This window comes from Astyanax mexicanus, chromosome 1 (assembly GCF_023375975.1).
Source record: "Astyanax mexicanus isolate ESR-SI-001 chromosome 1, AstMex3_surface, whole genome shotgun sequence".
Lineage (NCBI taxonomy): Eukaryota > Metazoa > Chordata > Actinopteri > Characiformes > Acestrorhamphidae > Astyanax > Astyanax mexicanus.
This window is the reverse complement of record NC_064408.1, coordinates 1,307,501-1,335,164: the sequence shown is the minus strand read 5'-3', so window position 1 is coordinate 1,335,164 and position 27,664 is coordinate 1,307,501. Positions and strand designations below refer to the sequence as shown.

Below are 27,664 nucleotides of genomic sequence, written 5' to 3'. Positions count from 1 at the left end.
GTGTTTGGGCTGCGCTTTGCTCTTCTGGCCGGAGGGGGCGCTGCTGCGTGATATCAGTGCAACATCCGGGAGCCTGCTTCGTCCGTTCTGCAGCGAGACCGCGGCGGGTGGCGGGATTTTACCGAGTAGTTACCGGTACCGCGGCTTTTCTTGCCTTTGTCTCTGTTTATTTACTGTTTTTATACCTTTTACACCCATATTCTAGTTTGTGTAAGGTTCTGTATGTGGAAAGCAGCGTAATAGAAACGTATTTTGGGCTAATCTGTTCCTTTACTTTTGTTCTGTAGTCTCGAGAGTGAAGCTAGCGAGCTAGCCAGCCTATAGCTGGGCCGTGCTCCAATAAGCGCACTCGCGCCCTTAACTGTACACTTATTTATTTATCTGTTTAGTGGGTGTTTGGGAGTAGTTTAGTCTGATTTAAAGTGTTTTGATTCTTTACTGACAGATTCATTGTTTAGTGTGTTTATGGAGAAAGCTTAAGTTTACTCCTATGGGAGAGAAAACACACTTAGGTAGGGTGCCTGAGTAGGGTGCGTAGTTAAGCGTACTTGTTTTTTGAGATATCTAGCTACATATTTAAGGAACAGTTACGTATGTAGCTCATTTGTCAGTAAAATTAGTTAAATAAGTGATATATTTAATAAATGGTACGTTCATATCTGTGTAATATCTCAAACAAACGTTCAAATATAGGTAAGCATGTTAGCTAGTCTACTGCTCGTATTGGAACACAGACAGGCTTGTATAATAAGCTAAGCTAACGTTACTTGCTCTAGCTAGGCTAGCTAGCTAAGATAACCATAGAGTGTATGTCGTTTTATCTGAATATTTGAGTTAAATACTTTTTTTGAAGCCTAAATTGCTTTAATATATAAAATTATTCTACACGTTTGGAGCAGAACTAGCGTTAGCTAGGTTAGCTTGCTAACTGGTAAGTTAGCTATGCTAGCTAGCAGTGCTAATCGCTTCAGATATCCTTTATTAAATCTTGTTTATTGTGTTAAGTTTTTATATACAGCTATTTAAACATGTAAATTGTACCATAGTGCACAATTGTGAAGTTTATCACCTTTAAAACAGGCTCATTGAATTTTCCTTTCCACCTTAAATCTGCAACAGTTTCATACTGCAACCAATGCCCCCGTTACAGTGCAAACAATGGGGAAATTTAAGGTGGAACGGAAAACTTTCTTATTTAGTGCCAAGGTGTGAAAACACAGCTTTTACAATATGTACCAATGGAGGGTTTAGCTTTAATATTGCAATATTTTGTTTCACGTTGTGCTGTGTGAATTGGAGTTATTTTTGTTTTCCTTTAAATATTAAATTGTTCTTCTAAACCTTTGGACCAGAGGTATTGTAGTTTACTGTCTAGCCAGTTCGCAATGCTATTTTCACTTACTTAAATGTTATATAGTTATTTAACTTAGTAAATTGTGCTATAGTTTGCCAATGTTAAGTTTATTACTGAATGTTCTGTTCCACCTTAAATTATGCTGTTGCGTGCACTGTAAACGTGACATTGGTTGCAGTACAGTGTAACTGTAGTAGATTTAAGGTGGAACAGTCAATTAAAAAAATACTTATTCAATGCTCAGTCTTGATAAATGTTTGTGTGTGTATATGCGTAATGTATGGGGTTTAGTCACATTATTAAAAGTGGATTTTTTTTTTCCAGCTTATAATACTAGACCCCCTTGAGGATCACTTTTAGAGATCTGTATTCCACATTCTGTATTGAAGTTGATGTTATTTCTTGTATATTTTCTTTATTAGTGAGATCTGAGACTGGTTGGTGATTGGGCGTGATGGCAGACAGTGATGATGAGTACGATCGCCGCCGCAGGGATAAATTCCGCAGGGAAAGGAGCGATTATGACCGTTCCAGAGAGAGGGAGGACCGGCGGAGAGACGACTGGAGTGACCGGTGAGCAGCTGGGAATTTAATATAACTTAGTACAAGAACTTAATAACCGTTTATAACAGGGGTTCCCCAACCCGAGTTCTTGTGTTTCTCACGTTTTAGTGTGTTCCTAACACATTACTGTTACTTGGAAACCTTCAAAGTATAAACATTCATGGTTTTAACACATTGGTGCTAAAAAGGAAAAAACTCTGGTCTCATATTTCACTGATAATTAGGGCTGTGTATTGGCAACAACCTGGTGATATGAGATTTTAGTTTTTCGCTTGTTTTAGGAAAACTGTCTAAAGCCCTGTCTGGACGGAATTAGTTTCTCAGGGGGACACCTGTGAAAAATATTTCACTGTTCTACTCAGTGATAAAACTCCTGCATCCGGACTGCAATTGTAAAAACAGGATGACCAGGGGGTTTTTAGGCTTTTTTCTCAGTCACATGACCTCACGTTCAGTAGCTCCTCCATTTCCACACACTGTTGTTTTTAATGTGGATCTCCTTGGAAACGCACGTCCAAAGTGTAATTACGGTGCGCAGCAGTGGACAAATATCTATTTTATTAAAGGTGAGACGAAACGAAGATGTGCGTCCAGAGGGGACTAAAATTACTGGAGGAGCACGAAAAAGAGTTCAGAGGACGTCTGTGAAAAACACGAACATGATCGTTCTGGACGGAAATAAAATTACCGAGGATAAAAAAAAAAACATAAAAGAGAAAATTACCCAGAACCTCCTGAGAAAATAATCCAGTCCAAATAGGCCTATAGTACAAAAAAACAAACCACGTTGATTTAATCTAAGAGAAAAAGTTTACTTTGAAAAGAATCAGAGCAGTGGTTTTTCAGTTAGCCTTTATGACATGTCCTGTAACATTCAGCACCATTTTAACAGAAAATAAGTTACGTATATCACGTATATTAAAAAGTGCTTGCAGGATTATTTATGTGTGTTTTGTGTGTTTGTGGTTTGCAGGCGCCCGTCGGCGAGAGAGTGGGACCGGGGCCGAGAGAGACGTAGCCGGGGGGAGTACCGGGATTACGAGAGGGGCAGGAGGGAGAGATTCTCCCCACCCAGACACGACATGAGCCCCCAGCAGAAACGCATGAGGAGAGACTGGTACACATTAAATCATTTAATATATATTTACATTATAGATTATAGGGATTTTTGACCGAAAACAACTGGAACCGTCTTAATTCTCTTTACTGTGTTCTGTACAGGGATGATCACGGTGGAGACCCGTATCACGGGGGTTATGATTTGGGCTACGGTGGTGGAGGGGGACCCAGTTACGCCCCTCCTCAGCCCTGGGGTCACCCGGACATGCACCTGATGCAGCCTCACCACGGCATTCCCATTCAGGCCAGGTGAGGGCGCTCTCCCGAAATACGGCAGTGTTTAGGTGCATTTAGGAGCTGTTAATTTCTGTTTTCTGAGGCTGGTAACTCTAATGAACTCAACTTGTACAACAGAGGAAACTCTCGCTCCTCCTTTTCTTACTTGGGTTGCTCCTGATGAGTGCCAGTTCCATCATCATCATTATTATTATAACATTTTTGATGGTCTTTGCGGTTACTGCACTTGAGGATACTTTTTAAGTTCTTGAAAGTCTTACTATTCTTTACTATTAAACACATCTTAGTAGACTGCTCTGCACTTTTAACCACCAGAAATAACTTTTTATAGGGTTACAAATATATGAAAGAACAGTCAGGACGGTTCTTAAAAAGTTTTAAACTTCTTAAAATATCTTAAATTAAAATCTTGGTAGTTAAGGCCTTAAGTTGTCTTGAATTTACTGTAAATTTGCTGTAGCTATTACATTCTTAGATAGTGCTTTAATGTCAGTGGGTAAAAAACACATACTAACATTAGCAGTAGTTTACTGGGAAGAGAACAAAGGCTAGCAGAGTTAACATTAGCGGCGCGCTAGCTAACATACTAACATTAGCTGCAAGCTAGCTAACTTTACTGGGAAGAGAAATAAGGTTAGCAGAGAGCTAGCCAAAATTTGTGGAGAGCTAGCTAATGTTAACGGTGAGAGAACTAAGGTTAGCGATGAGCTAGCTAGCATACTAATGTTAGCAGCATGCTAGCTACGTTACCAAGGAGAGAACTAAGGTTAGCGGATAGCTAGCTAACATTAGCAGCAAGCTAGCTAACGTTACTGAGGAAAGAACTAAGGTTAGTGGAGAGGTAGCTAACTTGAGCGGCGAATTAGCTAACATACTGACCTTGCTGGTGAGTTTGCAAAGCTACCGGGCAGAGAGCTAAGGTTAGCGGAGCTTTCCAATACAAGAAATGATTTTGTCCCCAAAGAAATGACTACATTTTGGGTTTTGTTATATTTATCAAGGTCTTATCACTGTTTTTAAGTTACTACATGATTCATTATGTGTTCCTCTATAGTCTGATAGATCACTCTTCCTGTTCTGGGTTCTCCAGGTTGGGTAATATTCATGAAATGGATCTGGGTCCTCCTCCTCCGGTGATGAAGAGCTTTAAAGAGTTCCTGCTGTCTCTGGACGACTCGGTGGACGAGACGGAGTCGGTTAAACGCTACAACGAGTACAAGATCGAGTTCAGACGGCAGCAGATGCAGGACTTCTTCCTCGCCCACAAAGACGAAGAGTGGTACGACAGAACTGCTGTTTTTACTCTCATTTTTACTTCAGTTTAAGTTTAGCTTAATGTTAAGGGATTATCAGCTTGTATTTTCACAGTAGCTGAGAAAATACTACTTAATAAATATACATTTTAGTATTTTATAGCTTTTATCTTTTGTAGCATTGAGAAATGCACTAGTGTTGTGTACTAGAGCCTGACTGGTGACAATTTTGGGCTTGATATTAATATGATAATGATAAATATATTTTTAAGGAAACCCTTCCTCATAGTTAATGTTGCATGTAAACACACTTCTGTACAGTTTAATATGTAATTTGTTTGTTTATTTACTAAATTTAATATAAAATTCCAAATATTTGTCAGTGAGAAACAGAAAAGTTGGAATTTTTCAGATATTTACACTTTAAACTCGATCAAGTCATGTTTTACATACCCACCTTAACCCCTTAACAGACCATCAAATTTGTACTTTTTTGCCTCAATTTGGGCACTTAAATCTTGAGGATTATTATTTGGGCATTACTAAAAGGTTTAATTAATGTTATTGAAAATCTAAAAAAAATAATAAAAATTTAACTAAATCTGCAGCTGTCAGAATATAATGAATAAAAATAAAATAAAAAATTGGCACATTTCAATATTCAATATTTTGGTGAACACAAATCAGACCTTTTTTAAATATAGATTTCTAGTTTTTAAATATGCAGAATTGGGGTTGATTCCTTTTAAACTGATATTTCCAAAGCCATCGAGCGTAAATAACTTATTTTACTGCAGTATCATTTATTTTACTTTAATCCTGGATATATGGAGATATTTAGAGTGCTTTATAATTATTATTATTATTAGTATCATGATATTCTGGAAATTGACTTCTGTTACAAATTCTTGTATTTTTTAATATCTCAGTTAGGAATGTGCCGTATCATGTCGTATGAGATAATACAATTTAATTTTCATTTAGTTGCAGTAGTTTATTCTTGAATATTTTATTTTATTTTTTTTTTATTCAGTGTTTTGTCATATTGTCAAAAGTATCGTTATCGTGAAAATACCATAAAATATCGTATTGTTATTTTTAGGGACATATCGCCCACCCCTACTTAAATTTACTGATCAAAAATTGTAATTGTATTGATCAGGCTCTAGTACATAAGCACACAGAGGCAGCCAGTCACACAATGTGTTTGTGTATATATGTCTTAACCGTGAATATTTCTCCGTAGGTGTTTTTTTAAAATAGTTTTTATTCAGCTGTCTGAATTTTATTTGTCTTTTTGTTGAATTAACAAACCCATGCTTCTTCCCTCCTTCACGGCAAAGGTTTCGGACGCCTCTCGGACCCCCGCAGGAAGCGCTGGTTAGCTAGTCAGGGTTCGCACTGCGCACAATGCAGATGCTCTTAGAAACAAAGTTTATAGGGATTCTAGTTAGACAGAGCGAACGCTAAACACGGTCTGTAGGGAATTTTATTTTCTTTAGTGTCTGATGCATTTTTCTCCCTTTTTTTTTGTTTTGGATTTTTTTTTCCGTAAATCGTTTTGCGTGCAGAAATGGTGTGTGTGTTTTGCGTGAACACACACGTATGCACGAACCAAAGGAGACCCCTCTGTCTATAGGTGTGGTAAAACTGGGAGTACTTCAGGTAAATTTAGTATATATAATGAAAATAAAGCTCTGTTCCGATCTGTTGTATCTTTTGATTAAATTCAGTGTTTTTTCCTTGTAATTGTGGTGATTATCAGATTAATCACAGAGAGTGAAGAACTTTCTTACCCATTTATTATCCACAAAAATGAAGGTTTGAAGGGTAGAGACTTACTACAACACATGCGCACAACTTCCTGTTTATAAACACCTTAACCCCTTAAAAGCCAGCATTTTTGTACATTTTCTCACTTTTTTGTCAGTTTAAACACCTAAATCTTGAAGATTTATATTCAAGCATTACATAAAAAGGTTTTAAGTTTTATAATAAATGTTACTACAAATTCAAATTGTAATTGTAATAAAAATTATTGGTAAAATCTTAAGTAAATCTGCAAATTTAAAAATATAACAAATAGCAAACGTAAAATTGGCACTTTCCTAAACAGTGTTTTAAAATCAGTATTTTCTACTTTTAACATCAGTGTTTTTCTAGTTTTTTTTCTATTTGTTTTTAGCTTTTCTATTTTCAAACCTGCAAAATTTTGGTTGATTCCTGATTGATTGTTAATGATCTGGAATTATTAATTATTAAGTGAATTAGAGAGAAAGTGAACAGGCAGCTTCTCCAAGTGTCCTGTAGGAGATTTCAAACCCTCAAATTGTAAATAAGTGTAAATAATTTATTTTACTGCAGAAAATAAGGGTTTTGTATGAGCTACACCTGTAGCCCGTATACGAGACAAGGCATTTTAAGGGGTTTAAACCAGTGGAGGTGTTTATAAGCAGGACGTGGAGTAGAAGTGTGTGTTTTATTAAAGTTATTTAAGTTAAATTACTTAAGATATGTAATTTTAGAATGTTTCTTTAAATTAAAAACAATACAGAAAGATAAACTGATTCCTAATACTTTCTCCCATCGCCCCACCCTGTTTTCTTTCCTTTTCTTTCTTCTCGTTCGTTTTCTTTCCTCTGTCTCTTTTCTCTGACTCTAGGTTTCGCTCTAAGTATCACCCGGATGAATCCAGTAAGCGTAAGGCGGATGCTCATGCCGCTCTGCAGAACCGGCTGAATGTCTTCATGGACCTGATGGAGAACAGTTGGTTCGACTCCGTGTCCATGGATATCGATCGTGCTCCTCAGATTCTGAAGATCCTGGATGCAGGTGAGAGACGAGGCCAATACAAGAAACTGCAAAACACGGCATATACTAGCTGCTGTTGGCTTAAAAACTGCATACAACTCTGTAAAAGATGAAGAGATCGCTTCAGTTTCTGAATCAGTTTCTCTGATTTTGCTATTTATAGGTTTATGTTTGAGTAAAATGAACATTGTTGTTTTATTCTATAAACTACAGACATTTCTCCCAAATTACAAATAAAAATATTCTCATTTAGAGCATTTATTTGCAGAAAATTAGAAAAGATGCAGAACTTTCAGACCTCAAATAATGCATTTCAGAAATCAATATTTGGTGGAATAACCCTGGTTTATTAATCCCATTTATTTTTCATGCATCTTGGCATGTTCTTCTCCTCCACCAGTCTTACACACTGCTTTTGAATAACTTTATGCTGCTTTACTCCTGGTGCAGAAATTCAAGCAGATCAGTTTGGTTTGATGGCTTGTGATCATGTTTATTGATTAAGATGCCTGAAATGCGAATCAGAATCGCACCATACTGAACAGCATCTATATTGTGATATTGGTGATCTTGAAAGCAGTTTTTGTGTTTGTTTTGCTTTTACTGTATTTATTTTTTAACTGTTTGTTTGCAGCTTAGCTTAGTGCACAGCAGGTTTTTGGGTGCAAGCTGTTCGAGTTGCTGCACAGTGGGGAAGGTTATTAATAATAAATCTATTTATGAGGTTATTGTTTGTAATTGCATGCCTTCGTTGTGATTGTTTTCCACATAATTTTAAAATGTGGAGCTGGAGTCAAATCAAGAAAGATTGCAATTGTACTAATTGTTATTGAAGTTATTGAAATTATATCGGTACCAGACTATCATCCTGCATGCCTCTGAAATTAATTTTAGTTTCATCTTTTGTTTTTGTTGTTTCTCAGCTGTGATAAAGATGGAGGGAGGAACGGAGAATGATATGCGTATCCTGGAGCTGCCAGCAGAGGAAGAGGAGGAACGGGAACGGTTGTCCTCTGGAGGGACGCCAATCGAACCCGCAAAACGAGACGAAAATCGACCTCCTGAGGGAGAGCGCAAACCCTCCACTGAGAAGGAGGAGAAAGAGGTGGGTTAGAAGTGAACTTATCTCTTATTATTTCTGTAAGTAAAATCAGAATTAGTAATACTGAATCAATTAAGTACCAAAATAAATAAAAATAGGTTTAAAACAAGTTGTTGTGGGGTTTCAAGTAGGGCTGCAACTAATGATTATTTTGGCAGTCAACTAATCTGATGATTATTTTTTCGATTAGTCAATGATTATTTCTTCCATGTTCTCCATTTCTAAAAATGATCGAAACACCAGCAGAACATGAGATTTAGGAGGCACTTGAATGTCTGGATGTTGTTTAAACATGGAAAGTGCTGATATTTAGTGATTTAAATATGTAATCTGTTGTGTTTGGGCACTTTTCAAGACACAAGACACCCAAAGTTGAGTGTACACTGTGTGTAAAGTGTGCTATTTACCCATCTTCCATTGCGCTTCTGTCCCCAGCACTTTGTGTAATGAGGTATTGTTACAAATTATTGATTAGTAGACAATGAAATTTGTAAGCGACAAATTTAAATCATTGACATTGTCGATTTACATCAACTAATCATTGCAGGCCAAGTTTCAAGACAATAAAACTTGTTAAAATTTCTTAAACTGTTGACCAGAATTTGTTTTCATGTGAATGTACCATATCGGTCCTCACAATGTCTAATGTCCCCGTAACTATGGTATAGAATCGGATGGAAGTCCTCACAAACCTGATTAAGCAAGAACAAATGTGTGTGTGTTTTTACTTCCTGCTTCTGTGCCGTTCAGACGCTTCTCTATCTCTGCTATCTTTCATACTTTTCTTTATTTTCAGACATTTTCGAGCTACAGTGTCTGAGCTCATTATTTAGATTAGCACTAGCACTACCATATTTTGTTTCTTATTTTATTTTTTTTCTAGTTTCTTTTGGACATTTTATAGTAGAGCCATAGGCGCAGGAATCGAAAAAGTTCCTGGAGAGTACTAAAGAAGAAATCTGCAAGATGCCTCCTTGTGTGGGTTCAGAGCGCCTGTGCTGCCAGAACTGCTACAGTCTTATACAAAGAATGACACGCAAGAAACAAATTTCCTAACCACATTACCAACCAAGTTTTTAAAGAATGTTTTTTACTCAATATCAGCAGACATTCTTCAAATAGTAAATACCTCACTCATGTCGGGTGATTTTCCAAATGCATTAAAAACAGCCGTTGTGAAGCCTCTCTTAAAAAAGAAAAATTAGATACAAACTTATTGAACAATTACAGACCAATCTCTAATCTACCATTCATTGGAAAAATAATTGAAAAAATTGTCTTCAAGCAAGTTATGCACTTCCTGTCCATAAATAACTGTCTAGACCAATTTCAGTCAGGTTTCCGGCCCAATCATAGTACTGAGACTGCGCTTATTAAGGTTATCAATGACATTCGCTTAAATACAGACTCAGGAAAAATGTCTATTCTACTACTGCTTGATCTCAGTGCTGCTTTTGACACCATTGACCACAAAATTCTCATAGATAGACTATAGAGAACCGGGTTGGAATTTCTGGAACTGTCCTAAAATGGTTCAGTTCATACCTTCAAGGAAGGAAATACTTTGTGGAAATGGAAAATAATGTTTCTGAGACTGTGCCAGTGACCTGTGGTGTACCCCAGGGTTCAATTCTTGGGCCACTCTTATTTAATTTATATATGATTCCTCTGGGGGAAATCATGCGTGACTATGGGATATCTTACCACAGCTATGCAGATGACACTCAGATCTACATGGCCCTCTGCCCAAACAACTATCTATGGTCCCATTGACTCACTGTGTAAATGCCTTGAGCAGATAAATAAATGGATGGGACAGAACTTTCTGCAGTTAAATAAAGATAAAACAGAGATTATTTTATTTGGGAATAGTAATGAGAGGCACAGACTAGCTGCCTATCTGGATTCAAAAAGCCTGAAATCTAAAGAACTAGTGCGTAATCTTGGTGTACAAATGGACTCTGATCTCACTTTTAACAGTCACGTCAAAGCCGTCACCAAATCAGCATTTTATCACCTCAAGAACATAAACAAGATCAGAGATTTTCTGTCTAAAGCAGACCTGGAGAAACTCATCCACGCCTTTATTTCTAGTAGGATTGATTACTGTAATGGACTCCTAACTGGACTCCCAAAAAAGACCATCAAACAGCTTCAGCTGATTCAGAATTCAGCAGCCAGAGTTCATCACCCCCATCCTTAAATCCCTGCACTGGATACCAGTCTGTTACAGAATAGACTTTAAGGTACTGTTACTGGTGTATAAATGTGTTAATGGTGCAGGACCAGCATATTTATCTGATGAGCTCCAGCAGTATGAGCCGAGCAGAACTCTCAGATCATCAGGAACTGTTCAGTTAGAGCCGCCTAAAGTAAAAACTAAACACGGAGAGGCAGCGTTTAGCGTTTAGCTACTACGCTGCTCTTAAATGGAACCAGTTAACAGAGAGCATTAGAAGAGCTCCAACACTAAACATGTTTAAATCCAGACTGAAACACTGCAGCTCCGCCCACTTTTATTCTGAAACGGCACTTTTATATCATGTTTTATTCATGCTTTATTCTTATTTTATGATTTTTAATTCCTTGTTGTTCTTTTACATGTTTTTAATTTTACTTATCTTTGTTTTACTCATGTTTGAATCAATCTTGCTTTATTCTTATTTTAGTTTTTATTTCCATTTTTACTGTTATTCTTTTACATGTTTTTTTTATTTGATTTCTCTGTGTATTTTCTAATTTGTAAAGCACTTTGAATGACCGTTGTGTATGAAAGGTGCTATATAAATAAACATGCCTTGCCTTGCCTTGCCTTGCCTTGTGTTTAGGGTGAAAGTGCTGAAGGTGGAGAGAAGGAAGAAGAACCTGCAGCAGAGGGACGAAAAGAAGAAGAGAAAACTGAAAAGGAGCCTCCGGCTGAGCAACCTCCAGAGCCCAAGAAGGTACATTTTTGAAAAATAGAGACCTGTCACTAGTGTTAATTTAAGTAACAAAACAAAAGCCTTATTCGGACAGGATTAGTATCTCAGGGGGACGTCACATGACATTGCGGCGTTCAGTAGCTCCTCCATTTTTATTAATTTTATTATAGTGATGAAAAAAAACTACTATTAAAATTACATTTAAAAGTCAGCACCATTCATGTTAATAAGCTCTTCAAGCTAAAAAAAAAAAAAAAAAAAGTTAGTTATGAGTTAGGAATATTAAGTTCAGCTAAAATTGTATGTGGTTTTATATTGTGTGTATATATTGTCTGTGTGTAGATGAGTAAGAAGAGGAAGAGGAAGCACAGTGGGGACAGTGAGGACGAGGCGAGTGCCTCAGAGAGCGAGTCTGACTCTGATTCGGACTCGAACTCTCGCGCCTCGGAGAAACCTGCGGAGAGAGAGAGGGAGGCGGAGCCTGAAGAGGGGGAGGAGAAGGAGGAGGACGAGGAGGATGCAGAAGGTCAGTATGGGATGATGGTCAAAATCTCACAATACAGTGTTGCCTACAAAAACAAGATCGCAAAATTGTGATTCTGTTTTATGGCATCCTTATTAACCAAATACCAAGAATTATGAATTTATTCAACCAGCTATTAATTCCAAGGCTTCACTTGTTTAATTTAAATTAGTTTTATTGCGATTTTCAAAATGGTGTAATCTTTACATACAGTCATTTTATCTATATACCGTATTTTTCGGACTATAAGGCGCACCGTATTATAAGACGCAATATCAAAGAACGCCTATTTTCTGCTATTTTTCCATACATAGGGCGCATCACATTATAAGGCGCGTTAAGTGACACTAGAAAGGGTGCCTATATCAAAGTGAACAGGGGTGGCGCCATGTTTCCCTTCCCCCACCGGGGGTGGTCGCTTGCCGGTGGAGCGTCTCAGTATATATAAATATAGCTCTTTCAAAGTCAAACGAGTGCTGGATATTAATCTACACAGATTCCTCTCCTGAAAACTGTTTATTTGGGTGAGTAACGTGCTTCAGTTTATTTACAGTAAGCTTAGATTTCCAGATGTCCACTAAGGCTTGCTGCACCAGCGTTAGCATAGCTATCCGCTAGCACGCTAGCTAGTCACCTAAACTAGTAAAGTTAACCCAAACTTAAACGACAGCGTTACACTGAGTAATCCTGCGTGTTCTGGTAAGACAGTGAGATATTAGCTAGCGATTCGTCCCCCGTAGCTTGTTTTAACACGGTAAACAAGCAGATTACAGGCTGATAAAACTCACCTCTGAGAGAGTTAGCGCTTAGCATCTAGCTAATGATAGCCAGGCAAAGCAGCACAGACTTACAGGCCGATAACTCACCTCTGAACGGTGAACGCTTAGCGATTAGCATCTAACTCTAATAATACTGCTCCAGCAGTATTAAAAGTGCTAAATTTAGATAATACTGATCTCTGAACAGTGAAAAAGCTAGCTATCTAAGCGGTTAGCATCTAGCTAATGCTATTGCTGCTCTGCACGGAGTGTGTGTTTACCGCTCCTTACACCTGACGGGTAAAATTTAGATAATACTGATCTCTGAACAGTGAATAAGCTAGCTAATGCTATTTGCTGCTCCAGCCTCGGAGCTGCACGGCTCTGGACTCTGTATAGCACTGAAACTCTGTATAACGCTGCACGGAGTGTGTGTTTACTGCTCCTTACAACCTGACGAGTAAAATTTAGATAATACTGATCTCAGTGAATAAGCTAGCTAGCTAAGCGGTTAGCATCTAGCTAATGCTATTTGCTGCTCCAGCCACGGAGCGGCACGGCTCTGCACCGGAGTGTGTGTTTACTGCTCCTTACACCTGACGGGTAAAATTTAGATAATACTGATCTCTGAACAGTGAATAAGCTAGCTAATGCTATTTGCTGCTCCAGCCTCGGAGCTGCACGGCTCTGGACTCTGTATAGCACTGAAACTCTCTATAACGCTGCACGGAGTGTGTGTTTACTGCTCCTTACAACCTGACGGGTAAAATCCATACAAAAGGCGCACCGTATTATAAGACGCACTGTCAATTTTTGTGAAAATTAAAAGTTTTTAAGTGCGCCTTATAGTCCGAAAAATACGGTAATCTAAAATATCTGAAAACGCTCCTCATTTCTGAAGTGTTTATCTGTCTTACCCTGGTTACCGGCGTCTCCCACAGACTGACCTGCGCATATTATATAAACATTCCTCAGAGGACTGAGCTCGTACTGAATAAAGTTTCAGCACTGTTCCAGCACTTTCTACACAAACACCCGGTGGGATAAAGCATATATTTATCTAGAAATAAACCCTACCTTTTTGTTTGTTTGTTTTTGTTTTTTGAAGCAATTTTTGATTGTTTATTATTACTTTCAAAGTTCTCAAGTTATACGAGGGTGTTGTCTCTAAGTAATAAATGTATATAAAGGTTTATATATATATTGGCACTGGCACTCAATGATGATATTGTCTTTGGATCCTGCTGTTCTGATTGTGTAAAAAGTTAAAGTGAAAATATAATCCCAGGCATAAATATAAAAATTAAGTATTTCAATCTTTCAATCTTCGAGGAAAAGATGAATTCCGAAGCGTTTTAAAATATTCTACAGGATAATTTGAGCATTTTTGCATCATTTCAAACTCTAGAAGTTGGGTAATGCAACAAGACAATGACTCACAACACTGGAACCAGTGTTCTTTTACTAATTTTTAAAGGTTTCAAAGGTGTTTTTTATACTGTTTATCCTAAAAACGTGCTTTAAAATGTGATATTTTCAAAAGAGCTTTTTAGCAATGTTTTTATTTCAATAGTAACAGCAGTTCTGTTGCTGTTTGCTGTGTGCAGGTGAGGTAAAGGAGCAGGATGAGGAGAAAGAGAGGGAAAAAGAGAAGGAGGAGAAGAAAGTGAAGGATGATCAGCCCCCGAGACCACGCCCACTCCACAAGACCAGCTCTCTGTTCATGAGGAGCATCGCTCCCACCATCTCTAAAGCCGAGATCGTCGCTGTGAGTAGAGAACACTCAGACTGAGCTGTATTGAATTTACTTACATTTAAAACTTAAATTCAGAAAAAATGAATTAATTTCATAAAGATATTCTTCAAATGTTTACACTTAAATCTTAAGCAACAAATCATGTTTTGCACGTTAGGTGTGTGCCATATCAACCACCCCTAATTATCACATCAGGGTTCTACTTTTATACTGTTTTTTAGAAAAGAAATATTCACCCTTTTATAATTTCCCATTATTTATCTACAAGAGACAGATTATATCTGTACAGTATCATTTATTTTACTTTAATCCTGGATATATGGAGATTTATAAAGTGCATTATTAGTGTTATGATATTCTGGATCATTGACTTCTATTATAAATCGTTATAAAAATTCTTGTATTTTTAATATCTGTTAGGGGAGTGCCATATATCATATTGTATGCAATAATATAGTTTTATATATATATTTTGATTTAGTTTTTAAATTCAGTGATTTGTCATATCGCCAAGAGTATCGTTTTAGCAAAAATCACACAAAGTATTGTGATATTATTTTAGGGCGATATCGCCCACCTCTATTGCAAACCCATCTTTATTCCTTAACAGGTCATTAAATTTTTCAGTTTTAAGGATTTCTAATCAAGATTTAATTAAGAACGTTTCATGTTTGATGAGAAACGTTACTGAATATCATAATAGTAATAGAAAATATTTGAAAATATTGCAGTAATCTGCAGCGGTTAAAACAAGGAACTAAAATCTGAATTAAAAACTGGCAATTTATAAATTACCTGATCTGAACAGGTGTAATATTGTGTGTGTTTGTTTTTCAGCTGTGTCGCCGTTATCCTGGATTTATGCGCGTTTGTCTCTCTGACCCTCAACCTGAGCGCAGGTAAATTTACACCTGTATTAATAATAATATTATTATTAATAATAATAATTAATTTCGATATTGATTTATATAATCAGTTCTTGTGGGGTTTTTATCAAATTCTAAACTTTATATTTAAGGTCTTAGAAAGACTTCATTAAAGCTGACTCCACCCTTAGCTCAAATTTAAAAAAAAAAAATGGGAGGAGTAGTTTGGGAGGGGCAGTTTGGGTGATGTATGGGTTTAGAGGTGGAGCAGTAGGTAGTGCTGATTGGGCTGAGCAGTGTGCCTCTGATAGCGGTGAGAGGCAGATGATTGGACGTAAGTTTTCTTTTGTCATATTGAATAAATTTAATCTTTTTAAAAACTAAATTAATAGATATAAAATTCTACAAAAACAGGTGTAAGTTAGTTACAGTTGTATCTTAAAATTATTTATGAAAAAAATTCATATTGCAAAGAATTTGTTGGTAATGGAAGATTGTTTTTTTTTTTTTTTTTTTTTTTTTTTTTTTTTTTTTTTTTCATAATTACAGATTTATTACTCATCTTTCATATCTGAACTTATCCGAACTGGGACCTTGTAAATTAGAATTGAATATATTCTGTAAATATATATAAAACATGTCTTTTTTTGATGTTTGTAATAATTATTTTGTGTTTCCAGGTTCTTCAGACGCTGTTGGGTCACTTTTGATCGAGCGGTAAACATCAAAGATATCTGCTGGAACCTGCAGAACATCAGAGTGAGTTCTAAATTCTAATTTAACTCGACTTAATACATTGTATCTCAGTGTTTTGATTTGATAATTGTAACTTGAGAAAATGCACTTTGGGTTAATCGGGTTCTGAACACCTGTACATTTTATTGCTACACTTTAGTAAAAAGTGTAAAAGCAGGGGGATTAAAGGTATTAAACACTTTATCTGTTGATCTGGTGTTATAACGGGTGAATGTAATATTTTATTAATATATTAATAAAGTAAATATATTAATTATATATATATATATATATATTTTTTTTTTTTTGTGTGTGTGTAGCTGAGGGACTGTGAGCTGGCTCCGGGTGTGAATCGGGATCTGGCTCGGCGGGTCAGGAATATTAACGGGATCACGCAGCATAAGCAGGTCCTGCGTAACGATATTAAACTCGCAGCTAAACTCATTCACTCTCTGGACGACCGGGAGGCGCTGTGGAGTCCCCGCCCCAGCGGCGACGCCCCCGCAGCCGTGGAGGTAACACTGCACTTACACTCCAAAAACAGTACTTTTCTACTTAGATATGGATACTGATAAATACTCAGAATTAAGTAATTAGGAGCTTTATGTAATGGTGTAATTGTTTAGTGTAAAGTAATGCAATGATCAGCGCTTTAAAGCAAAAACACCCTCCCACTCTGTAACTACTTCACTCTTTCTTGCACTCTACTGTCGCTCTCACTCGCTCTAGCTCACTGTTACTTACTCTCTCTAACTGTAGCTACCTGTTATTTACTCTCTATCTGTAACTCTATCTCTTTTCTTTAGCGCTCTCTCTCTTTCGAACTCTAGCTCTGTGGGAGCTAAAATCATGAACGTTGACGATGCCATAAAATAGCCAGCGTTGCTGATAAGGCACAAAACACGAACTCTAGCTCCGTCGCTCTCGCTCTTTCAAAATATACCTCCCTGTTATTTGCTCTCGCTCTCTCTGTAACTCTTTAGCTCTCTCTCAAACCCCTCATTGTTATTTGCTCTCTCTAGCTCTCACTTTCTTACTCTCACTCTTTAGCTCTCATTCTGTCAAACTATAGTTCTTGAACTATTGCTCTCTAACTGTAGCTCTCGCTCTAACGGTCACCCTCTTTCTCCAGTTGTCGCTCTCTCTAACTCTTGCTTTCTCTAACTGTTGCTCTCTAGGTCTTTCTGAATCTTGCTCTCTAACAGTTGCCCACCCTCACTCTTTCTAACTCTTGTGCTCACTCTATAATTCTTGCTCTCTCTCTCTCTAACAGAGCGAGAGTGAGATTTAGAGAGAGCTAGCGAGAGTTAGTATCAGTAATCATGTATCTCTTAATAAAGCGTTGAGTTTGATCTCTTGATTGATCGGTCTGTGTGATCAGATTCCAGCTCAGAACCCCATCCTGAAGAACATCACTGATTACCTGATTGATGAGGTGAGCGCGGAGGAGGAGGAGCTTCTGGGCAGTGTGGGCGGAGCCGACTCGGAGGAGGGGGCTAAAGAGGGGAACCCTACAGAGATCACAGTGGAGAGAGACGAGAAACTGGTGAAGGTTAGAGCCGCCGCTGCTGCTGCTAGAGCCGTTCTATTTATCCACCGTTTTGTCATTTGTTTGTTTTATCTATTGCTCTGGCATTTGTTCTATCTATCCACCGTTCTGTCGTTTGTTCCTTTTATCTATTGCTCTGCCGTTTGTTCGTTCTATCTATCCACCGTTCTGTCACTTTTGTTCTATTTCTCTGGCATTTGTTTTTTTTTTTTTTTTTTATCTATCCATTGTTCTGTTTTCATTCTATCTATGGTTCTATCTATCCATCGCTTTGTCATTTTTGTTCTATCTGTTGTCCTGTCTATCCAATATTTTATTTGTTTGTTTTGGCTATTGGTCTGTATTATTCTATCTATCCTTTGTTCCATCATTTGTTCAGTCTATTTATTGCTCTACTTTTTTTGTTTAAATATTCTATCTATTGTTCTATCATATTGTTCTCTGGTCTGCTGTGAGATTGTTTAAATCCAGCCTGAGTGTGTAATATTTGTTTGCGTGTGAGATATATATATATTTGTTAGTTTGTTTGTGTTTTTTCTCCAGGTGTTGGATCGTCTGCTGTTTTACCTGCGTATCGTTCACTCTATAGATTATTATAACTGCTGTGAATACCCGAGCGAAGACGAGATGCCCAACCGCTGCGGCATCATCCACGTCCGCGGCCCCATACCGCCCAACCGCATCACACACCGAGAGGGTACTATATAATAAATATATATAACGTTTATAAAAACCACAACACACCGAGAGGGTACAATATATAATTAATATATATAACGTTTATAAAAACTGCATCACGCACCGAGAGGGTACAATATATTATAAACATATTTAACCTTTATAAAAACCGCATCACACACCGAGAGGGTACAATAAATATATGTAACATTTATATAAAAACTGCATCACACACCGAGAGGGTACAATATATAATAAATATATATAACATTTATAAAAACTGCATCACGCACCGAGAGGGTACAATATATAATAAATATATATAACATTTATAAAAACTGCATCACGCACCGAGAGGGTACAATATATAATAAATATATATAACATTTATAAAAACTGCATCACGCACCGAGAGGGTACAATATATAATAAATATATATAACATTTATAAAAACTGCATCACGCACCGAGAGGGTACAATATATAATAAATATATATAACATTTATAAAAACTGCATCACGCACCGAGGGGGTACAATATATAATAAATATATTTAACCTTTATAAAAACCGCATCACACACCGAGAGGGTACAATAAATAATAAATATATATAACATTTTATAAAAAACGCATCACACGAGAGGGTACAATATATAAAAAATATATATAACATTTATAAAAACCGCATCACACACCGAGAGGGTACAATAAATCATAAATATATATAACATAAAAACCGCATCACGCACGAGAGGGTACAATATATATATATATATATATATATATATATATATATATATATATATATATATATATATATATATATATATATATATATATATATATATATATATATACAGTGCCCTCCATAATTATTGGCACCCCTGGTTAAGATGTGTTCTTTAGCTTCTCATAAATTGAGTTTTGTTCAAAATAATATAGGACCACGATGGAAAAAAAGAGTAAAATACAACCTTTAACTCAAGTGAATTTATTCAGTAGGAAAAAAATCCCACATTAAGAAATAATTATTTAACATCAAATCATGTGTGCCACAATTATTAGCACCCCTGATGTTAATACTTTGTACAACCCCCTTTTGCCAACAAAACAGCACCTAATCTTCTCCTGTAATGTTTCACAAGATGGGAGAATACAGAAAGAGGGATCTTTGACCATTCCTCTTTGCACATTCTCTCTAAATCATCCAACGACCTGGGTCCTCTCCTCTGCACTCTCCTCTTCAGCTCACCCCACAGGTTTTCAATGGGGTTGAGGTCTGGGGACTGAGATGGCCATGGGAGGAGCTTGATTCTGTGTGCGGTGAACCATTTCTGTGTAGATTTGGCCACATGTTTAGGGTCATTATCTTGCTGAAAGACCCAGTGACGACCCATCTTCAGCTTTCGGGCAGAAGCCACCAGATTTTGTTTTAAAATGTCCTGGTATTTTAGAGCATTCATGATGCCATGCACCCTAACAAGGTTCCCAGGGCCTTTAGAAGAGAAACAGGCCCACAGCATCACTGATCCCCCGCCGTATTTCACAGTGGGCATGAGGTGCTTTTCTGCATACTCAGCTCTTGTGTTACGCCAGACCCACTTAGAGCATTTGTTGCCAAAAAGCTCTATCTTTGTTTCATCTGACCAAAGCACATGGTCCCAGTTGAAGTCCCAGTACCGCTTAGCAAACTCCAAACATTTGCGTTTATGATTGTGAGTGAGAAATGGTTTCTTCCGTGCATGCCTCCCAAACAGCTTGTTGGCATGTAGATAGCGCCTGATGGTTGTTTTGGAGACTTTGTGACCCCAAGAAGCTACCATTTGTTGCAATTCTGTAACAGTGAGCTTTGGAGAACTTTTTATTTCTCTTATCATCCTCCTCACTGTGCGTGGTGGCAAAATAAACTTGCGTCCTCGTCCAGGCTTGTTTACCACTGTTCCAGTTGTTTTAAACTTCTTAATAATTCCTCTGACAGTAGATATGGACAGGTGTAGGCGAGTAGCGATTTTCTTGTAGCCATTGCCTGACTTGTGAAGGTCAACACACATCTGCCTCACTTGAATGGTATGTTCCTTTGTCTTTCCCATGTTGAAGATAAATGGCCTCTGTGTCACGTCATATTTATACCCCAGGGAAACAGGAAGTTGTGAATTACTAATTAAATGTTCCTACATACTCTGATCAACTTCGTAAACTACTGTAGAAGTGACAGAAATACTTTTATTAAATTTATTTCCTAAGAATTGTTAGGGGTGCCAATAATTGTGGAACAGGTGATTTTATGAAGAATAATTATTTCTTAGTCAGGGATTTTATTTCCCCCTTAAAATTTACTTGAGTTAAAGGTTGGACTTTACTTTTTTTTCCCATCGTGGTCCTATATTATTTTGAACAAAACTCAATTTATGAGAAGCTAAAGAACACATCTTAACCAGGGGTGCCAATAATTATGGAGGGCACTGTATATATATATACACACAGAGAGGATACAGTAAATATAATAAATATATTTAACATATGTTTTTACACCAGTAGACTGTGTTTTAGATGTGTTAAAGCTGTATATAAACACTGTTGTGTTTGTGTTCAGTGGGGGACTGGGAGAAGACGTTTGAGGAGAAGCTCGTCCTTCTCTTCAGTGTGAAGGAGACTCTGTCGGAGGACGAGGCGGTGAAGATGGGCAGGAAGGATCCAGAACAGGAAGTGGAGAAGTTCGTGACGGCGAACACTCAAGAACTGGGGAAGGACAAGTGGCTGTGTCCTCTCAGCGGCAAGAAGTTCAAGGTGTGTAGAATTAAAATTTACACCCCGTCCCCCTTCCTGGTGATCTGAGATCAATAACTAAAGACTAGAGTGAAATATAACCATAATCTGCATTTATATCAAACATTAGAACCTACTGTTCTAACCTACTAACCTCCGGAGAGCGGGATTTGAGCATTGTGAATAAAACACTTCATTTTATTTACAGTAAGCTTAGATTTCCAGATTTCTACTAAGGCTAGGTGCAGCAGCATTAGCGGTTAACCGCTAAGGCTAGCTGCGGTTAGTGCTAGTAAATGCTGCCCGGCGGTGCTACATTGTCCCACATAGTCTGTTTTAACACGGTAAATAGGAAGGCTACAGCCCAATATACTTACCTCTCAACGCCCGAATGGCTAGCCCTTAGCAGGTAATGCTAATACTGCTCCAGCAGTGCTAGCTGGAGTTATCAGTAGGCTACAGGCCGATTTAATATTCACCACCTGAACGACGAAAGAGCTAACTAGCACTTAGCGGCTAGGAGTTAGCGGCTAATGCTAATACTTATCCAGTCTAAACTAAACTTAGTCTTTGTACAGGAGATCATTTTTGCAAAAAAAAAAAAATAATAATAATGTCCTCATGTATGTGGAAAATTGTAATTTGGGACCAGATCAGACCTGATTAGTTCAAAAACTAAATTTTTATCTTTCTTCTGTAAAGTTACAAACACAACAAAAATTCACCCAAGAATTTTTACCTGGCCCATGTTTCTACCTGGACTGGCTGTAGAAACTTGACTGGGGTTCCTGCATCTTTAAAATGTGCAGCTACTATAAACTTGATTTAAGATTTGATTTTATATGAGCTTTCAATTGTTTATTTACTTTATAAAATAAAATACAATTGTCCAGTTTAAAATATTTTGTTGAATGCTATAAAATCAGAGCAAATAAATAATTTTTTTATTGCCTGACAACACTACAATTAATATCTTAATGTGTATAATAGGGACATGTACCAATACCTGTATTTATTGTATATTAATTCAGTGTATTTTGTAGTTTAATACTGTAGTTTTATAGGTGTTCCTGTGTTTGTTTGTGTTTTCAGGGTCCGGAGTTTGTGAGGAAACACATTCTGAATAAGCATGGAGATAAAATCGAGGAGGTGAAGAAGGAGGTGGAGTTCTTTAATAACTTCCTGATGGACGCTAAAAGACCCTCCCTCCCCGAGATGAAGCCGCCGCCCCCTCCAGTCCCCGGACAAGGTAACACACTGAGGGGGAGTGGTCTTATAATATATTTATATAGGGATGCACGGATGTGGGAATTCTGGGCAGATAACTGTATAACCTAAAACCTAGATTAGTTTAAAAAGTAAAAAGTACAGGGTTAAGTCTCTCTAACATTTATATACATTACATTTTAGCTTTTAAACAACTAAATACAAACAATAAAATAAGCAAATTCTCCCAACATGTCCCACATCGTTTGTTTTAACACGGTAAATGGGAAGGGCTACTATCCAATATACTCACCTCTGAACAGCGAAAGACCTAGCACTTAGAGGGCAATGCTAATGCTGCTCCAGCAGTGCTAGCCAGGGTTAGCAGTAGGCTACAGGCCGATAATACTCACCTCTGAACAGCGAAAGAGCTAACTAGCACTTAGCGGAGTTAGTAGCTAATGCTAATACTCGGCCAGTCTAAACTAAACTTAGTTCTTGCACACAAGATCATTTTTACATAAAAAAAAAACAATGTCCTCATATGTGGACAGTAGTTTATTTTAATATTAAAAAAATCAGATCAGACCTAATTAGTCCAAAAACAAAAATTTTAATCTGTCTTATCTTTAGAAGAAAATAAGCAATTTATCCTGAAAAATCCCATTTATTTATCTAACTGGTTCTTACACAGACTGATCACAGCTCTAAACCCTGTTTATTAGATTAACAGCTTAAATAAATCAGCAGATCTATTTAAACTAGTAAATAAATGAAATAAAATGAGCTTAAATCAATTGATTTTAAAGTAGTGCAGCCAGTGTCGCTGGGTCCCGCTCCCAGTATACAATAAATCCTCCAAAAATATCTGCATATTATTCTTACTCAAAGACTAGGCTCAGTCCCGTCTATTGTTATTTCTATTGTTATATCTATCATTCTATTTGTTCACTGTTCTTTCTTTTTTTTCTTTTTTTTTTTTTTTTTTGCATCTTTCTATTCTTAAAAATGTTGGTTCTATCTATCAATCTGTCTGTTGTTTCATCGTTCATTTGCTCTAATGTTCTATCTATCCATATTTCTATTGTTTGTTTGTTCCATCGTTCTCTCTATTCTGTATATGTATTGTTCTATTGTTTGTACTTTATATGAGTCTATCCATCGTTTTTTCATTCTATCCATCAATTGTTGTATCTTATATCTTTTGTTCATTCTATTGTCGTTCTACATATTGTGTGTTCTATCTATCGTTCTATCATTCAATCTCTTTTATTCTATGGTGCTATCGTTCCTTCACTCTATTGTTTTATCTATCCATCATTCTATTGTTTGTTACGTCTATCTATCTTTATTTATCTATTGTTTGTTAGTTATATCCCTTGTTCTGTATCTATCCTTTTATCCTTTGTTCTACATATTGTTTGTATCTGAATTAATGACTTTCTGGTTCAGTAAAAAAGGAAATGAGATAAATGTTTAGTTTAAAAGCAGTTTTTAGTTCATTGTTTTAGTTGCAGTTTGTTCTAAATACGACTTATTTACAGATTTCTCCTTTTTGTTTGATCTGTTATGGTTGATCTGTGGATATTGGGATGTAGTTCAGCTGAATGCTGTATTAAATAGGGTAATATTCACAGATTGACTCTGTTTAGGTCTTTTAAACCTCAGGTATCTGTTTTATTGATTAGAGCTGATGTTTGTTCAGCAAACGTTAAAAATCTGAATTTCTGTGTTTAAATTCTTAGTTTTTCTCTCTCTGCAGGATTACTGTCTCCTACCGGTCCTCCGTTCCCCCCTCAGGGTCCTCAGGGGCTGCTGGGGTTTGGGCAGCCCAGGCCTCCTCTGCTGGGTTACGGTGCGTTTAGAGTCTGGTTGTATTCAGGCATTGCTTTGTACAGAATGATCTTAGTTTTTAGGATTGATTTATTTAGTAATGCTTATTTCCTGTAGCAGGTCCTCCATTTCCTGCTAATCAGTACGGAGGCGGGGGCAGAGGCAGCTACGACAACTTCCGCGGACAGGGGGGCTACCCCGGCAAACCCAGGAACAACCGGTACCACCTGAAATATACTTTTACTTTTTAAAAAAAATAATAAAAAATGAAAAAGTAGCATCATTATCAGGAGAGACGGATCTACGGATAGAACTTTAAAGTCCAGTAAAATCTAAACGTCCCTAAAAAGTTGCGCCATTAACCACTGAGGAGTGCAGTGTTTTTATCCAGGGTCAGTCATCAAAAACCTGGAAAACTTCAAAATAGCAATTTCCAGGCCTGGATAAGTTTAGAAAAATTAAAATATCCAGTAAGTTAAGAGATAATTCAGCAATTTAGCCCAATAAAATGGAGCTCTCAGGATCTGATACACATTTCATTAGCTATTATTTACTAAATATTGTCAATATTTTATCTGATTCATTTTATACCTATAATAATTAATTTGAATTATAGTTTTAGTTGGTTTTTGGTTTTATTGTGCATGTCTGAATCGAATGATCATGTAAATTTGCCTTGATGTGAATGTGTTGGTTAAAACATGTATGAACCTTGAATCAATTTAGTTTATAGTTGTTTCTTTGTGTCCATGTCTGCACTGATGTTTTAATAATCATATGGTTTTAAAAATGGTTAAGTCATGGAAATTTCTTGGTTAAAAACTGTATGAACCCTGCCTTGATTACTGTTGCCACTTTTGAAGCTCCGCAGTTGACTGACATGGCCATCCATCAAACCTTTCCATCTAAATGTCCTTTATGGGTTTTTCACTTTAGTGCCATAATGAACCTCCTCCTCTTACATCTTTTCCACCAAGCTGATTGGTTCTATGTTGAAAGGCAGGACTTTATTCTCGCTATTCAACATATCAGTAAGCGATTTTTCTTCCCAAAAGTGTCTCAAAAGAGCTTAAATCTCATACCGTGTGCCAGGATGTTGGGATGGTGCTAGTTTGGAGCCCTGTTAATGCAGAATAAGAAATTACAGCATGCCGTTTACAGGTCGTATGGCCATGTGAATGATCAGATCTAATAATAATATCTGATTACTGAGCTAAAATCCATTTTTTGCAGAAATATGATTGATTGGACTGTTGAGTAAATGCAGTTATCTATATGATATCTGAATTACATTAGCATAGCTAAACATGATGGGATCTAAAAGATCTTATTTTTGGTTCATTTTGAAAGAAAATTGAGTTTAATTCTGAACAATTCATTATAAATGTATTTATTAATAATTTTACTGTTATCTGTTTTTTTTTCAGGATGATTCGTGGGGACCCTCGGAACATCATTGAGTACCGTGATCTGGACGCTCCCGACGACGTGGATTTCTTTTAGACGCTTTCCTTCCTTCTTTTACCGTCTCGTTTTATCGCCTCCCTCATTTTAATCATTGTTTGTTATTTTCATTGATTATTCATTCCTGATTATTGATTTCTTATTCTCATTCCCACCCGTGAGATGTTTGATAAATCAGGATTTTATTGGTTAACCGGAGAACTTGAACTCGAACTGAATTCCTGAAGAGTCCTTTATAAACAGTTATGGAGTTTTTGGAGTGATCCGGTTAATAACTGAGATCCTGCTTTAATAAACGACCCCACCGACGCCCCCTGCTGTTCACCAGAGTAAATTTACTGAGGATCTTTAGTCCTGATCCGAACAGCGTTTTATTTTTTACGTTTTCCCGTACAGGAGGAGGAGGAGTGCACAGTATTACAGAGCAGAACATCTTCCTTTAGCTCTTATTTTGTTCTCCAATAAACCGTAACGTCAAACACCAGTTTCAGATCTCTGTCGTTTTTAGTGGGATTGGGTCGGGTGGTTGGTAAGTCTGGTGGGGTTGGGTTGGGGGGTGGTTGGTGAATATGGTGGGATAGGGTCGGGTGGTTGGTGGGATTGGTTTGGGTGGTGGTTGGTAAGTCTGATGGGATTGGGTCAGGTGGTTGGTAAATCTGGTGGGATTTGGTTGGGTGGTTGGTAACTCTGGTGGGATTGGGTTGGGTGGTTGGTAACTCTGGTGGGATTGGGTCGGATGGTTGGTAAATCTGGTGAGATTGGGTCGGTTGGTTGGTAGAGTTGGGTGGTTGGTGAATCTGGTGGGGTTGGGTTGGGGGGTGGTTGGTGAATATGGTGGGATAGGGTCGGGTGGTTGGTGGGATTGGGTTGGGGGGTGGTTGGTAAATCTGGTGAGATTGGGTCGGGTGGTTGGTGAATCTGGTGGGATTGGGTCGGGTGGTGGCTGGTGAAATATGTTGGGATAGGGTCGGGTGGTTGGTAGGGTTGGGTGGTTGGTGAATATGGTGGGATAGGGTCGAGTGGTTTGTAGGATTGGGTTCGGTGGTTAAGTCTGGTGGTATTGGGACGGGTGGTTGGTGAATCTGGTGGGATTGGGTTGGGTGGTGGGCGAGTTTGATTGGGTTTGTTGGGTGGGAGAGTCTGTTGGATTGGGTTGGTTTGGTGGATTTACCAATGGTTTGATTGGAAAAAATATTTTTTGGTTGGATGTTAAATTGTGGGTTCACAGTTTGGTTGATTTAGTTGGGGGAGGGTAGATGTTTTGGTTGGGCGAGTTTATTGGCTGGCTTGATAGATTGTCTCTATGGTTTGGTTGAGGTGGTGGATGGGTGAGTTGACTCGTGGGTTAATGGCTGGGGCAATGGTTTGGTGGGTTGATGGTTGAGGTTGTGTGGTTAGTTTGGTAGGTATGTGGTTTATTTACTTGGGAAAAGGCTTGTTGGGTTGAGGGGGTGTTTATTTGGTTGGGTTGGTGGAATGGTAGCTTGGTTTGTTTTGACAGGTTGTTTTCACAGCCTTTTTTTTCTCTGCAAAAAGCCAGTTTTTCCCCTCAATATTGTGCCCCCCTAGTTGGTCCGTTGATTGGTTTGTTAGTTTTGGGGGGTAATTGTTCAGTGGTTTGTTTAGTTTGATTATCTTAGCAAATCAGATTTTCCTGCAGTCTGAACACAGCATTAGATTCAGTTTTTTGAGTTAAAGAGATTAGTTGATGTATTAATAAAGCTATTTAATAAGTAAATAATCTGTACTCTGTATACTTTCTTACTGTTTTTCTCTATTCTGTTCAGAATTGATTTCTCTTTCTTGGAACAAAACAGGAACATTTATTCACTCATTATTCACACACTTCAATCCTCAGTTCCTCATTTCTGTGATTGCGAGTGATGGAGGAAGATATGCAGTGCTTGTGAAAATATTTAACCACAGTCATCAGATTTATCTGGATTACAACAACTCTTAACACACAGTTCCAACCAGAGCTGCTGCTGCTGCTGCTAACTCAACTGCAGTCAGCTTAGTGTACTTTGTTGTTGGGATGATGGGGTAGAATTGGTGGGGTGGATGTTTTTGTATGTATTTGTGCACCAGGAGTAAAGCAGCATAAAGTTATCCAAAAGCAGTGTGTAAGACTGGTGGAGGAGAACATGATGCAGAGATGCATGAAATT

At 37.5% G+C, this 27,664-nt stretch overlaps 1 protein-coding gene across 2 annotated transcripts; it reads left to right on the top strand.

The window, feature by feature from the left end:
• Positions 1–28: 28 nt before the first annotated feature.
• On the top strand, positions 29–25,981 carry srrt (serrate RNA effector molecule homolog (Arabidopsis)). 2 transcript variants are annotated; one of them, XM_049465214.1, is made up of 20 exons: positions 29–135; positions 1,777–1,927; positions 2,892–3,035; positions 3,140–3,286; positions 4,365–4,553; positions 7,190–7,359; positions 8,262–8,443; positions 11,269–11,382; positions 11,704–11,887; positions 14,250–14,410; positions 15,236–15,297; positions 15,945–16,023; positions 16,320–16,514; positions 17,381–17,551; positions 18,092–18,245; positions 20,822–21,015; positions 22,087–22,243; positions 23,963–24,055; positions 24,154–24,253; positions 25,461–25,981. In XM_049465214.1, exons 2-20 carry the CDS (start codon positions 1,809–1,811, stop codon positions 25,534–25,536), a joined length of 2,691 nt encoding a protein of 896 aa, XP_049321171.1. In that variant the 5' UTR covers positions 29–135; positions 1,777–1,808; the 3' UTR covers positions 25,537–25,981. The 2 variants fall into 2 exon arrangements, with proteins under 2 accessions (XP_049321171.1, XP_022519945.2); XM_022664224.2 differs by having other exon boundaries at positions 24,151–24,253.
• The last annotated feature ends 1,683 nt before the right edge of the window (positions 25,982–27,664 follow it).